This window comes from Lycium barbarum, chromosome 7, assembly GCF_019175385.1.
Source record: "Lycium barbarum isolate Lr01 chromosome 7, ASM1917538v2, whole genome shotgun sequence".
Taxonomy (NCBI): Eukaryota; Viridiplantae; Streptophyta; class Magnoliopsida; order Solanales; family Solanaceae; genus Lycium; species Lycium barbarum.
Window position 1 is genome coordinate 47,282,344 of NC_083343.1, and position 13,725 is coordinate 47,296,068.

Here is a 13,725-nt window from a genome sequence, read left to right on the forward strand (position 1 = left end):
CAACAAAACGGAAATTTCCCAGGTGTAACACTGTAAACACACCCTTTACTGAAGGACCACAGCTGCCCACTACCTCGAGTTCCCACTTGTCACGATTAACCTTACCTTCTGATCTAGAACCGACAACCATTTCCTTAAAGAACCCACGAACCACTAGTTCTTACTCCACCACTACCATTCTATCACGTCAAAGCCCAACCTAACTCCCCACGATTGAATATGAAATCCGCCCTCGCACATCTTGCGACCTGATCCTGAAGAGCATATCAGATACCAATTTTTCCCTTCCTATCGCATAGATTGATCGATCCAAATTCTATTCCTTTCGCCTTCATCCCATAAGACAATAAGTACTCTCACCAATATACCCTAAGAACTCGTAAAACCTTACCACAAAAGTGGCCTTTCCTGTCCTTATCCTCAACTTCTTCTCATCATCATTACACAGTCACCATCCTTTTGTCGAATCCGATGATCCTTACAAGTTACACTTGCTTCCCGATGTTGACATCGATACTCTTCCATTGCTAAATTGCGAACTTTTCATGGACACACTTGTGCCACTCATCTATCATACTGAACCCGTCCCTTAATCATTAACTCTAACGCAGTAAACTAAATAAGACTATAGAATATAAGTCTAAAATATAAATAAGGATAAGTGCGGAAATACAAATATAATCCCCAAGAACTGGTCCGACTTGTACAAGAGCAACTACATAAATGTCTAAATATACAAGTCTGTAAGTCAAATAAAAAACTCTCTCAGTGGAAAAATATAAAGACGGGATAGATGAGTCTCTGGGCAGTGGCTTTTCATATGCTCACCCTAGATACTCGCAAGCAGGGCCTCGGGAATCAGTTACGAAGAGTTGAAGTAGAGCCTGTCACGTACTCTGCACACAAAAAAGAATGCAACAAGGTAGTATCAGTACAAACACTTGTACTGGTAGGTATCATAGGCCGACAACAGTTAGCTAACATATATAAGTAAACAAACTGAAGAATAGACATGCTCGCAATTAAGTACAAACACAACACAGTCCAAGAACAACAACTCACGTATAGTAGTATCAGTGCAGAATCCAAGACATATATGAATGTAGTAATGAATGCATTTGCAATACAATTAAATGCACTGGCCAAATGTAATCCCCGTATCCACATGCTACGAACAGAATACCTTCACGCCTCGATAGTTATGACTCATGAGGGACCCGTGATGTCCATGTACCACTCTCATGATCTCGACAAAGACCTCAGGCATCAGTCACTCATCTTTCTTTTAGACAATCCGGCAAAGACCTCAGATGTTCCTTTGTCTCATTTATCATCATCAGTACCAAGTCACAACTCATATTAATGAGTCATGTAAAATGAGGATGAGTGCCACGCATACTATCAATGCCAATCGTGCCCTACATGGACACATATCACAATATCAAGATTAAGTCAAGTTCTTTCCTCTATCAATAATACCAAGATAAGTGAGAAATAATTGTATCACAATCACGATGTGCCAACTAAGTACAAACCCAATATCACATACTTGGCAACAATCCAATGAATCAAAAAGAGGCAACAAGACACAAATTAGTCAACAATACCAAAGTTCTTACCCGAAGGTGTAACATGCTTTCTCCAACAATAACTAACCTTACATATGCTTCGCTAACCGAAGTCTAACCAGAAGGTAAGCCGTAACCTACCTGGTTGGCGAGCTGGGCCACGAAAAGTTAAATTTGTGCCTTCCCCTCCGAAGAGCCTCCAAGTACTCAAAGTCCATCCATTATCAATTTCTAAGTTAGAAATAAGGAACAACAATACCCAAATTGCTACACTATCGTTTGAATAAAAAATAACTAAGAAAAAGGGGGAAAAGGCCCACAAGGGTAAAATGGGTATTTCAAAGATGGAATAGGTAACATGCTTTGTCCAACAATAACTAATTCTATATATGCTTTGCTAACCGAAGTATAACTAGAAAGTAAGCCGTAACCTACCTGGCTGCCGAGGTGGAGGCACGAAAAATCAAATATGTGGCTTGCCCCTCCGAACAACCTCAAGTACTCAAAGTCTATCCATTATCCGATTTCTAAGTTAGAAATAAGGAACAATGATACCCAAATTGCTACACTGTCGATTGAATAAAATACAACTAAGAAAAAAGGGGAAAAGGCCTACAAGGGGAAAATAGGTATTTCAAAGATGGAATAGGTAATCAAACATTCTAGAAATTCAATTCTGCTCCCCAGTTGCTAAATTAACTCAGGAATTGGCCAATTTCATCATTCAAGTCAAAACCCCCAATTTGGGGTTTAAACCCTAACTTTCAATCATTCAAATTCATCAACTATAATGGAAGATTCAAGCCTGCTGGTTACTAATTCATCAAATTCCATGCTTAGATTTGTCAAAACCATCAACAAATCTAATATTAGAAGGCTAAATATCAAATACTAAAGTAAAGGTCAAAACCCATCTTCTTCCTTAAGTTCTGTAGATTTTCTACCATGGATTCATGCGTAAGAAAGGTAAATTAATGAAATCAAGGTTAGAGAGCTTACCCTCTAGAGAAATCTACTTAGCACCTCTTCAATTTGCCTCAAAGACACTTAGAAACAATAAATGTGGGAATAGGAAATGAAGGGTTTAACTTAGCATTAAATAGGATTCTGGTCTACGTTACCCGCTGCAACGGCAGAGGGTCCGATACAGAAGAACTACTCCCGCGGCTCACCTTCCGCCATAGCGAGTCCGCTCCAGCGGAGCTCCGTCTGCTGGAGTATATCACTACGAATCCACTCAACAAGCCATAGAGGACACGGCTTCACCGAAGCGGGTCCGCTACAGCGCACAAGGTTCCGTCACTGTAGGCATCAGACACTAGAAAAATGTTGGTTTTTCACTATATAATTCCCAAAACCTGGCAGTCACCCAGGACCTCCCAGATGCAAGACAGATAAGCAAACATACATAAAAACACGCTACAGACTCACTTGTGGTCTCAGAATTCCCAACGGATATCTATTTGACCGGGTTAACACCCAATGGTCAATGATCAACTTTCCAACCAATAACCCAAAACGCTTCTGAGTTCCTCCGAAACTAAATTGACCCTCCCAAAAAGTCATAGTCGACCATTCGTACCTCTCGGAAGCGACGAATTTCCAAAAAAAGTTTCTTTACCCAAAAGTCAACTATCGGTCAATCGCTTTCGTGTTAAGGTTGTATCTCACATAAGGTATCATAAAACTCGCTTGGCTACTTCAGGAACTGTGCCACCCATCCTTGGGGGTCAAAATAAACCTAATAGGGCTCAGGGAAGGGTCTACAGGGGTAAATAGGTCAAAAGTACCATAACATCAGATACAATTAAAAATCACTTGTCACTGAGCGACAAGGAAAAAATGCAGGAAAGTACCTGAGTTAGCAACCAACTAAGGATATCCAGAATGCATATCGAATTCGGTCTCCCATGTGGCCTCTTCAATAGGACAGTTCTTCCATTGTACTTATTGTCCCCGAGGCACTCACTGAGTACGAAGTACTCAGGCATACCATTGTTGATTTTGATGGTATGTTAGGTAACGGAGAAGAGTAGGTTCTTGATACTCTAGGCGTTTAGGAAGGACTTGTTGTGACTGCTGATTTGGTGAGCCCACACATTCATTCGTGGGACACTCTATTTATTTAATTCCATTTATTTATTTTAGTTTCTGGGCTGCGTCCCGATGCGTTAGACATTTACTCCTTATTCTTAGAAGCTCCTTAGTATACATTCGAATGCGGGTAGAAGAGGAGTTGTCGTTTGACTCTTTCGGGAACACTATTATGTTTTGGGTGAATTATTTAAATTATAAAGACTTCCGCTGATTTAATTCATATATTCATGATTTGTTACATTTATTTTATAAATTGTTGGAGGCGAATATTGAACCTGGCAGGTTCAAGTGTTATTTTTGTGTGATTGAGGTTCTTCTGATGTTGTTCATGATGTCAGATGTCGGTCACGTCTGGGGTGGGTTTTGGGGCGTGACAATGTCGCTCCATTCAACAAACTAAACTTCACATATTCATATAACTTCGAAATCTTATTGTATGCACCTTAAGCTATCTAACCCTTCTCTTAATCCCATGAGGATTTCATAATCCTCTTAGGCTCACATTAGCCTATCCACAAGGCAACATAACGGAAATTTCCCAGGTGTAACACTCTAAAAACACCATTTACTGAAGGACCACAGCTGCCCACTACCTCGAGTTCCCACTTGTCACGATTAACCTTACCTTCTGATCTAGAACCGACAACCATTTCCCTAAAGAACCCACGAACCACTTGTTCTTACTCCACCACTACCATTCTATCACGTCAAAGCCCAACATAACTCCCCACGACTGAATATGAAATCCGCCCTCGCACATCTTGCGACCTGATCCTGAAGAGCATATGAGATACATATTATTCCTTTCCTATCGCATAGATTGATCGATCCAAATTCTATTCCTTTCGCCTTCATCCCATAAGACAATAAGTACTCTAACCAATATACCCTAAGAACTCGTTAAACCTTACCACAAAAGGGGCCTTTCCTGTCCTTATCCTCAACTTCTTTTCATCATCATTACACGGTCACCATCCTTTTGTCGAATCCAATGATCCTTACAAGTTACACTTTCTTCCTGATGTTGACATCGATACTCTTCCATTGCTAAATTGATGACTTTTCGTGGAGGCACTTGTGCCACTCATCTATCATACTGAACCCGTCCCTTAATCGTAAACTCTAACGCAGTAAACTAAATAAGACTATAGAATATAAGTCTAAAATATAAATAAGGATAAGTGCGGAAATACAAATATAATCCCCAAGAACTGGTCTGACTTGTACAAGAGCAACAACATAAATGTCTAAATATACAAGTCTGTAAGTCAAATAAACAACTCTCTCAGTGGAAAAATATAAAGACGGGATAGATGAGTCTCTGGGCAGTGGCTTGTCATATGCTCACCCTAGATACTCGCAAGCAGGGCCTCGGGAATAAGTTACGAAGAGTTGAAGTAGAGCCTGTCACGTACTCTGCACACAAAAAAGAATGCAACAAGGTAGTATCAGTACAAACACTTGTACTGGTAGGTATCATAGGCCGACAACAGTTAGCTAACATATATAAGTAAACAAACTGAAGAATAGACATGCTCGCAATTAAGTAAAAACACAACACAGTCCAAGAACAACAACTCACGTATAGTAGTATCAGTGCAGAATCCAAGACATATATGAATGTAGTAATGAATTCATTCGCAATACAATTAAATGCACTGGCCAAATGTAATCCCCGTACCCACATGCTACGAACAGAATACCTCCACGCCTCGATAGTTATGACTCATGAGGGACCCGTGATGTCCATGTACCACTCTCATGATCTCGACAAAGACCTCAGGCATCAGTCACTCATCTTTCTTATAGACAATCCGGCAAAGACCTCAGATGTTCCTTTGTCTCATTTATCATCATCAGTACCAAGTCACCGCTCATATTAATGAATCATGTAAAATGAGGATTAGTGCCATGCATACTATCAATGCCAATCGTGCCCTACATGGACACATATCACAATATCAAGATTAAGTCAAGTTCTTTCCTCTATCAATAATACCAAGATAAGTGAGAAATAATTGTATCACAATCACGATGTGCCAACTAAGTACAAACCCAATATCACATACTTGCCAACAAGCCAATGAATCAAAAAGAGGCAACAAGACACAAATTAGTTAACAATACAAAACTTAAGTAATCTATCCCAAGTTCATACCCGAAGGTGTAACATGCTTTCTCTAACAATAACTAACCTTACATATGCTTCGCTAACTGAAGTCAAACCAGAAGGTAAGTCGTAACCTACCTGGTTGGCGAGCTTGGCCAAGAAAAATAAAATCTTTGCCTTGCCCCTCCGAAGAGCCTCCAAGTACTCAAAGTCTATGCATTATCGATTTCTAAGTTAGAAATAAGGAACAACAATACCCAAATTGCTACACTATCGTTTGAATAAAAAATAACTAAGAAAAAAGGGGAAAAGTCCCACAAGGGTAAAATGGGTATTTCAAAGATGGAATAGGTAACATGCTTTGTCCAACAATAACTAATTCTATATATGCTTTGCTAACCGAAGTATAACTAGAAGGTAAGTCGTACCCTACCTGGCTGCCGAGCTGGAGCCACGAAAAATCAAATATGTGCCTTGCCCCTCCGAACAACCTCCAAGTACTCTAAGCTATCCATTATCCGATTTCTAAGTTAGAAATGAGGAACAACGATACCCAAATTGCTACACTGTCGGTTGAATAAAATACAACTAAGAAAAAGGGGGAAAAGGCCTACAAGGGTAAAATATGTATTTCAAAGATGGAATAGGTAATCCAACATTCTAGAAATTCAATTCTGCTCCCCAATTCCTAAATTAACTCAAGAATTGGCCAATTTCATCATTCAAGTCAAAACCCCCAATTTGGGGTGTAAACCCTAACTTTCAATCATTCAAATTCATCAACTATAATGGAAGATTCAAGCCTACTGGTTACTAATTCATCTAATTCCATGCTTAGATTAGTCAAAACCATCAACAAATCTCATATTAGAAGGCTAAATATCAAATACTAAAGTAAAGGTCAAAACCCATCTTCTTCCTTAAGTTCTGTAGATTTTCTACCATGGATTCCTGCGTAAGAAAGGTAAATTAATGAAATCAAGGTTAGAGAGCTTACCCTCTAGAGAAATCTACTTAGCACCTCTTCAATTTGCCTCAAAGACACTTAGAAACAATAAATGTGGGAATGGGAAATGAAGGGTTTAACTTAGCATTAAATAGGATTCTGGTCTACCTTACCCGCTGCAACGGCAGAGGGTCCGATACAGAAGAACTACTCCCGCGGCTCACCTTCCGCCATAGCGAGTCCGCTCCAGCGGAGCTCCGTCTGCTGGAGTTGATCACTACGAATCCACTCAACAAGCCATAGAGGACACGGCTTCACCGAAGCGGGTCCGCTACAGCGCACAAGGTTCCGTCACTGTAGGCATCAGACACTAGAAAAATGCTAGTTTTTCACTATATAATTCCCAAAACCTGGCAATCACCCAGGACCTCCCAGATGCAAGCCAGGTAAGCAAACATACATAAAAACACGCTACGGACTCACTTGTGGTCTCAGAATTCCCAACGGATATCTATTTGACCGGGTCAACACCCAATGGTCAAAGATCAACTTTCCAACCAACAACCCAAAACGCTTCTGAGCTCCTCCAAAACTAAATTCACCATCCCAACAAGTCATAGTCGACCATTCGTACCCTTCGGAAGCGACGAATTTCCAAAAAAGGTTTGTTTACCCAAAAGTCAACTATCGGTCAATCACTTTCGTGTTAAGGCTGTATCTCACATAAGTTATCATAAAATTCGCTTGGCTACTTCATGAACTGTGCCACCCATCCTTGGGGGTCAAAATAAAACTAATAGGGCTCAGGGAAGGGTCAACAGGGGTAAATGGGTCAGAAGTACCATAACATCAGATACAATTAAAAATCAGTTGTCACTGAGCGACAAGGAAAAAATGCTGGAAAGTACCTGAGTAAGCAAACAACTAAGGATATCCAAAATGCATATCGAATTCGGTCTCCCATGTGGCCTCCTCAATAGGACAGTGCTTCCATTGTACTTATTGTCCCCGAGGCACTCACTGAGTACGAAGTACTCAGGCATACCATTGTTGTTTTTGATGGTATGTTAGGTAACGGAGAAGAGTAGGTTCTTGATACTCTAGGCGTTTAGGAAGGACTTGTTGTGATTGCAGATTTGGTGAGGCCACACATTCATTCGTGGGACACTCTATTTATTTAATTCCATTTATTTATTTTAGTTTCTGGGCTGCCTCCCGATGCGTTAGACATTTACTCCTTATTCTTAGAAGCTCCTTAGTATACATTCGAATGTTGGTAGAAGAGGAGTTGTCGTTTGACTCTTTCGGGAACACTATTATGTTTTTGGTGAATTATTTAAATTATAAAGACTTCCGCTGATTTAATTCATATATTCATGATTTGTTACATTTATTTTATAAATTGTTGTAGGCGAATATTGAACCTGGCGGGTTCAAGTGTTATTTTTGTGTGATTGAGGTTATTCCGATGTTGTTCATGACGTCAGATGTCGGTCACGTCTAGGGTGGGTTTTGGGGCGTGACAATGTCGCTCCATTCAACAAACTAAACTTCACATATTTAAATAACTTCGAAATCTTATTGTATGCACCTTAAGCTATCTAATCCTTCCCTTAATCCCATGAGCATTTCATAATCCTCTTAGGCTCACATTAGCCTATCTACAAGGCAACAAAACGGAAATTTCCCAGGTGTAACACTGTAAACACACCCTTCACTGAAGGACCACAGCTGCCCACTACCTCGAGTTCCCACTTGTCACGATTAACCTTACCTTCTGATCTAGAACCGACAACCATTACCCTAAAGAACCCACGAACCACTAGTTCTTACTCCACCACTACCATTCTATCACGTCAAAGCCCAACTTAACTCCCCACGACTGAATATGATATCCGCCCTCGCACATCTTGCGACCTGATCCTGAAGAGCATAGCAGATACCAATTATTCCCTTCCTATCGCATAGATTGATCGATCCAAATTCTATTCCTTTCGCCTTCATCCCATAAGACAATAAGTACTCTCACCAATATACCCTAAGAACCCGTTAAACCTTACATCATCATCCTCAACTTCTTTTCATCATCATTACACGGTCACCATCCTTTTGTCGAATCCGATGATCCTTACAAGTTACACTTGCTTCCTGATGTTGACATCGATACTCTTCCATTGCTAAATTGCTGACTTTTCGTGGACACACTTGTGCCACTCATCTATCATACTGAACCCGTCCCTTAATCATAAACTCTAACTCAGTAAACTAAATAAGACTATAGAATATAAGTCTAAAATATAAATAAGGATAAGTGCGGAAATACAAATATAATCCCCAAGAACTGGTCTGACTTGTACAAGAGCAACTACATAAATGTCTAAATATACAAGTCTGTAAGTCAAATAAACAACTCTCTCAGTGGAAAAATATAAAGACGGGATAGATGAGTCTCTGGGCAGTGGCTTGTCATATGCTCACCCTAGATACTCGCAAGCAGGGCCTCGGGAATAAGTTACGAAGAGTTGAAGTAGAGCCTGTCACGTACTCTGCACACAAAAAAGAATGCAACAAGGTAGTATCAGTAAAAACACTTGTACAGGTAGGTATCATAGGCCGACAACAGTTAGCTAACATATATAAGTAAACAAACTGAAGAATAGACATTCTCGCAATTAAGTACAAACACAACACAGTCCAAGAACAACAACTCACGTATAGTAGTATCAGTGCAGAATCCAAGACATATATGAATGTAGTAATGAATTCATTCGCAATACAATTAAATGCACTGGCCAAATGTAATCCCCGTACCCACATGCTACGAACAGAATACCTCCACGCCTCGATAGTTATGACTCATGAGGGACCCGTGATGTCCATGTACCACTCTCATGATCTCGACAAAGACCTCAGGCATCAGTCACTCATCTTTCTTATAGACAATCCGGCAAAGACCTCAGATGTTCCTTTGTCTCATTTATCATCATCAGTACCAAGTCACCGCTCATATTAATGAATCATGTAAAATGAGGATTAGTGCCATGCATACTATCAATGCCAATCGTGCCCTACATGGACACATATCACAATATCAAGATTAAGTCAAGTTCTTTCCTCTATCAATAATACCAAGATAAGTGAGAAATAATTGTATCACAATCACGATGTGCCAACTAAGTACAAACCCAATATCACATACTTGGCAACAAGCCAATGAATCATAAAGAGGCAACAAGACACAAATTAGTCAACAATACCAAACTTAAGTAATCTATCCCAACTTCATACCCAAAGGTGTAACATGCTTTCTCCAACAATACCTAACCTTACATATGCTTCGCTAACCGAAGTCTAACCAGAAGCTAAGCCGTAACCTACTTGGTTGGCGAGCTGGGCCACGAAAAATAAAATCTATGCCTTGCCCCTCCGAAGAGCCTCCAAGTACTCAAAGTCTATCCATTATCGATTTCTAAGTTAGAAATAAGGAACAACAATACCCACATTGCTACACTATCGTTTCAATAAAAAATAACTAAGAAAAAGGGGGAAAAGGCCCACAAGGGTAAAATGGGTATTTCAAAGATGGAATAGGTCAACATTCTAGAAATTCAATTCTGCTCCCCAATTGCTAAATTAACTCAAGAATTGGCCAATTTCATCATTCAAGTCAAAACCCCCAATTTGGGGTGTAAACCCTAACTTTCAATCATTCAAATTCATCAACTATAATGGAAGATTCAAGCCTACTGGTTACTAATTCATCAAATTCCATGCTTAGATTAGTCAAAACCATCAACAAATCTCATATTAGAAGGCTAAATATCAAATACTAAAGTAAAGGTCAAAACCCATCTTCTTCCTTAAGTTCTGTAGAGTTTCTACCATGGATTCATGCGTAAGAAAGGTAAATTAATGAAATCAAGGTTAGAGAGCTTACCCTCTAGAGAAATCTACTTAGAACCTCTTCAATTTGCCTCAAAGACACATAGAAACAATAAATGTGGGAATAGGAAATGAAGGGTTTAACTTAGCATTAAATAGGATTCTGGTCTACGTTACCCGCTGCAACGGCAGAGGGTCCGATACAGAAGAACTACTCCCGCGGCGCACCTTCCTCCATAGCGGACCCGCTTCGCTATAGCGCACAAGGTTCCGTCACTGTAGGCATCAGACACTAGAAAAATGCTAGTTTTTCACTATATAATTCCCAAAACTTGGCAATCACCCAGGACCTCCCAGATGCAAACCAGATAAGCAAACATACATAAAAACACGCTACAGTCTCACTTGTGGTCTCAGAATTCCCGACGGAGATCTATTTGACCGGGTCAACACCCAATGGTCAAAGATCAACTTTCCAACCAATAACCCAAAACGCTTCCGAGTTCCTCCGAAACTAAATTCACCATCCCAACAAGTCATAGTCGACCATTCGTACCTCTCGGAAGCGACGAATTTCCAAAAAAGGTTTGTTTACCCAAAAGTCAACTATCGGTCAATCGCTTTCGTGTTAAGGCTGTATCTCACATAAGTTATTTTAAAACTCGCTTGGCTACTTCAGGAACTGTGCCACCCATCCTTGGGGGTCAAAATAAAACTAATAGGGCTCAGCGAAGGGTCAACAGGGGTAAATGGGTCAAAAGTACCATAACATCAGATACAATTAAAAATCACTTGTCACTGAGCGACAAGGAAAAAATGCTGGAAAGTACCTGAGTAAGCAAACAACTAAGGATATCCAGAATGCATATCGAATTCGGTCTCCCATGTGGCCTCCTCAACAGGACAGTGCTTCCATTGTACTTTAATAGAAGCTATCTCCTTAGAACTTAACTTTCTCACCTGCCTATCCAAAATTGCTATAGGCTCCTCCCCATAAAATAGATTTTCATCAAGCAAAATAGAATCCCAACAAATGATATAAGACCCATCTGAATGGTACCTCTTCAGCATTGAAACGTAGAATACCGGATGATCACCTGACAGGCCTGGTGGCAAGGCTAAATCATAATCAACAACACCAACATGACGGATAATCTCGAATGGACCAATAAACCTCGAGCTCAACTTTCCCCTCTTCCTAAATCGCATAACACCCTTCATGGCTGAAATCTTTAGAAGAACCCGCTCACCCTCCATAAACTCTGAATCTCGAACCTTCAGGTCCGCATATATCTTTTGTCTACTCTGAGCTACTAGAAGCTTTTCCTGAATAAGCTTCGCCTTATCCAAAGCCTCCCTCAGCAAATCTGTACCCCAAGGTAGAACCTTAAAATCAACAAGCCACCCAATAGGAGAACGACACCTCCTACCATATAAGGCTTCGAACGGCGCCATATTTATACTTGAATGGTAGCTATTGTTGTACGCGAACTGGTCCCAATGACCACCAAATTCAATAACACAAGCTCTCAACATATCCTCTAGTACCTGAATAGTCTTATCGGACTGACCATCAGTTTGAGGTACCCAACTCATCCTGCAAGGTCTTCAAAAAATAAGAGGTAAACTGAGTACCTCGATCAGAAATAATGGAAATAGGAACCCTGTGCAATCACACTATCTCTCAGGTGTAAATACTAGCCAACTTCTCTAGATTATAAGTATCCTGAACTGGGATGAAATGAGTAGACTTAGTCAATCGATCAACAATAACCCAAATTGAATCGAACTTGCCCAAGGTCTTCAGTAGACCCACAATAAAATCCACGGCATTCCTCTCCTACTTCCACTATAGAATGGGCATCCTCTGAAGCACCCTACTAGGTCTTTAGTGCTCGTACTTGACTTGCTGGTAATTCGAACACTGAGCAATGAAATCTGTAATCTCTCTCTTCATCCTGCTCCACCAGTAGTGATGTCTCAAATCGTGATATATCTTAGTCGCACCTGGATGAATAATATGCTGGAACTATGAGCCTCCTCTAAAATCAAGTGAATCATACCACCCACGCGAGGAAGGTACACGCGTACCTTGATCCTTAAGACCCCCTCCTCATCAAGCATGGTCTCCTTGGCCTCACCAGTCAACACCTTATCACAAATCTTACATAAGTAGGCATCTGTTGTTCCCTAATTTACTCCAAGAGAGACGACCTCGCCTCAACACATGCTGAACCCTGGCCACATCATAAATATCAAGTCGCACAATACTGTTAGCTAGAGTCTGAATCTCCATGGCTAAAAGATGCGCCAAAGAAATCAACCGAGCTAAACTTCCCATACTCACTACCTTTTGGCTCAATGAATCAGCTAATATATTAACTTTTCTCGGATGGTATAGAATGGTGATATCATAATCCTTAGGTAGCTCTATCAATCTATAAGTTCTAGAATTGAGATCCCTCTAACATAATACATGTTGTAGACTGCGGTGCTCGGTGAATACCTCATAATAGACCCCATACAAATAATGCCTCCAAATCTTCAAAGCGAAGACTACCGCTGCGAACTCCAAATCATGACTAGGGTAGTTCTTCATATGAATCTTCAACTACTTAGAAGCATAGGCAATGACCTTGCCCTCTTACATCAACACGACACCCAAACCAACACGAGATGCATCACAATAAACAGAGAAGTCCTTACTCTTCACGGGTAATGCCAAAATTGGTGTTGTAGTAAAAAAAGGTCTTGAGCTTTTGGAAGCTCTCTTCACGTGCCTTTGACCACTAGAAAAAAAAATCCTCTTTTGAGTCAATCGAGCCAGGTGAAAATCAATAGAAGCAAACCCTTTCACAAACCAACGGTATTAACTAGCAAAACCCACAAAGCTATGAATCTCAGTCATTGAAGTGGCCTCACCCAATCTCTGACAACCACAATCTTTTTGGGATCAATCATAATCCCGTCCATTGACACCACATGGCCTAAGAATGCCACTGACTCAAGCCAAAACTCACACTTAGAAAACTTGGCATAAAGCTTTTTTCCTTCAATAACCCAAGAACAATCCTCAAAGCACGCTCATGCTCTTCCTTACTCTTCGAATACAACAAAATATC

General features: G+C 40.4%; 1 protein-coding gene across 1 annotated transcript; it reads right to left on the minus strand.

Annotated features, from left to right (window-relative positions):
• Nucleotides 1-11,449: 11,449 nt before the first annotated feature.
• Nucleotides 11,450-12,058, minus strand: LOC132601484 (uncharacterized). The gene has a single exon (XM_060314566.1). It carries the CDS (start codon nucleotides 12,056-12,058, stop codon nucleotides 11,450-11,452), a length of 609 nt encoding a protein of 202 aa, XP_060170549.1.
• Between the last annotated feature and the right edge of the window lie 1,667 nt (nucleotides 12,059-13,725).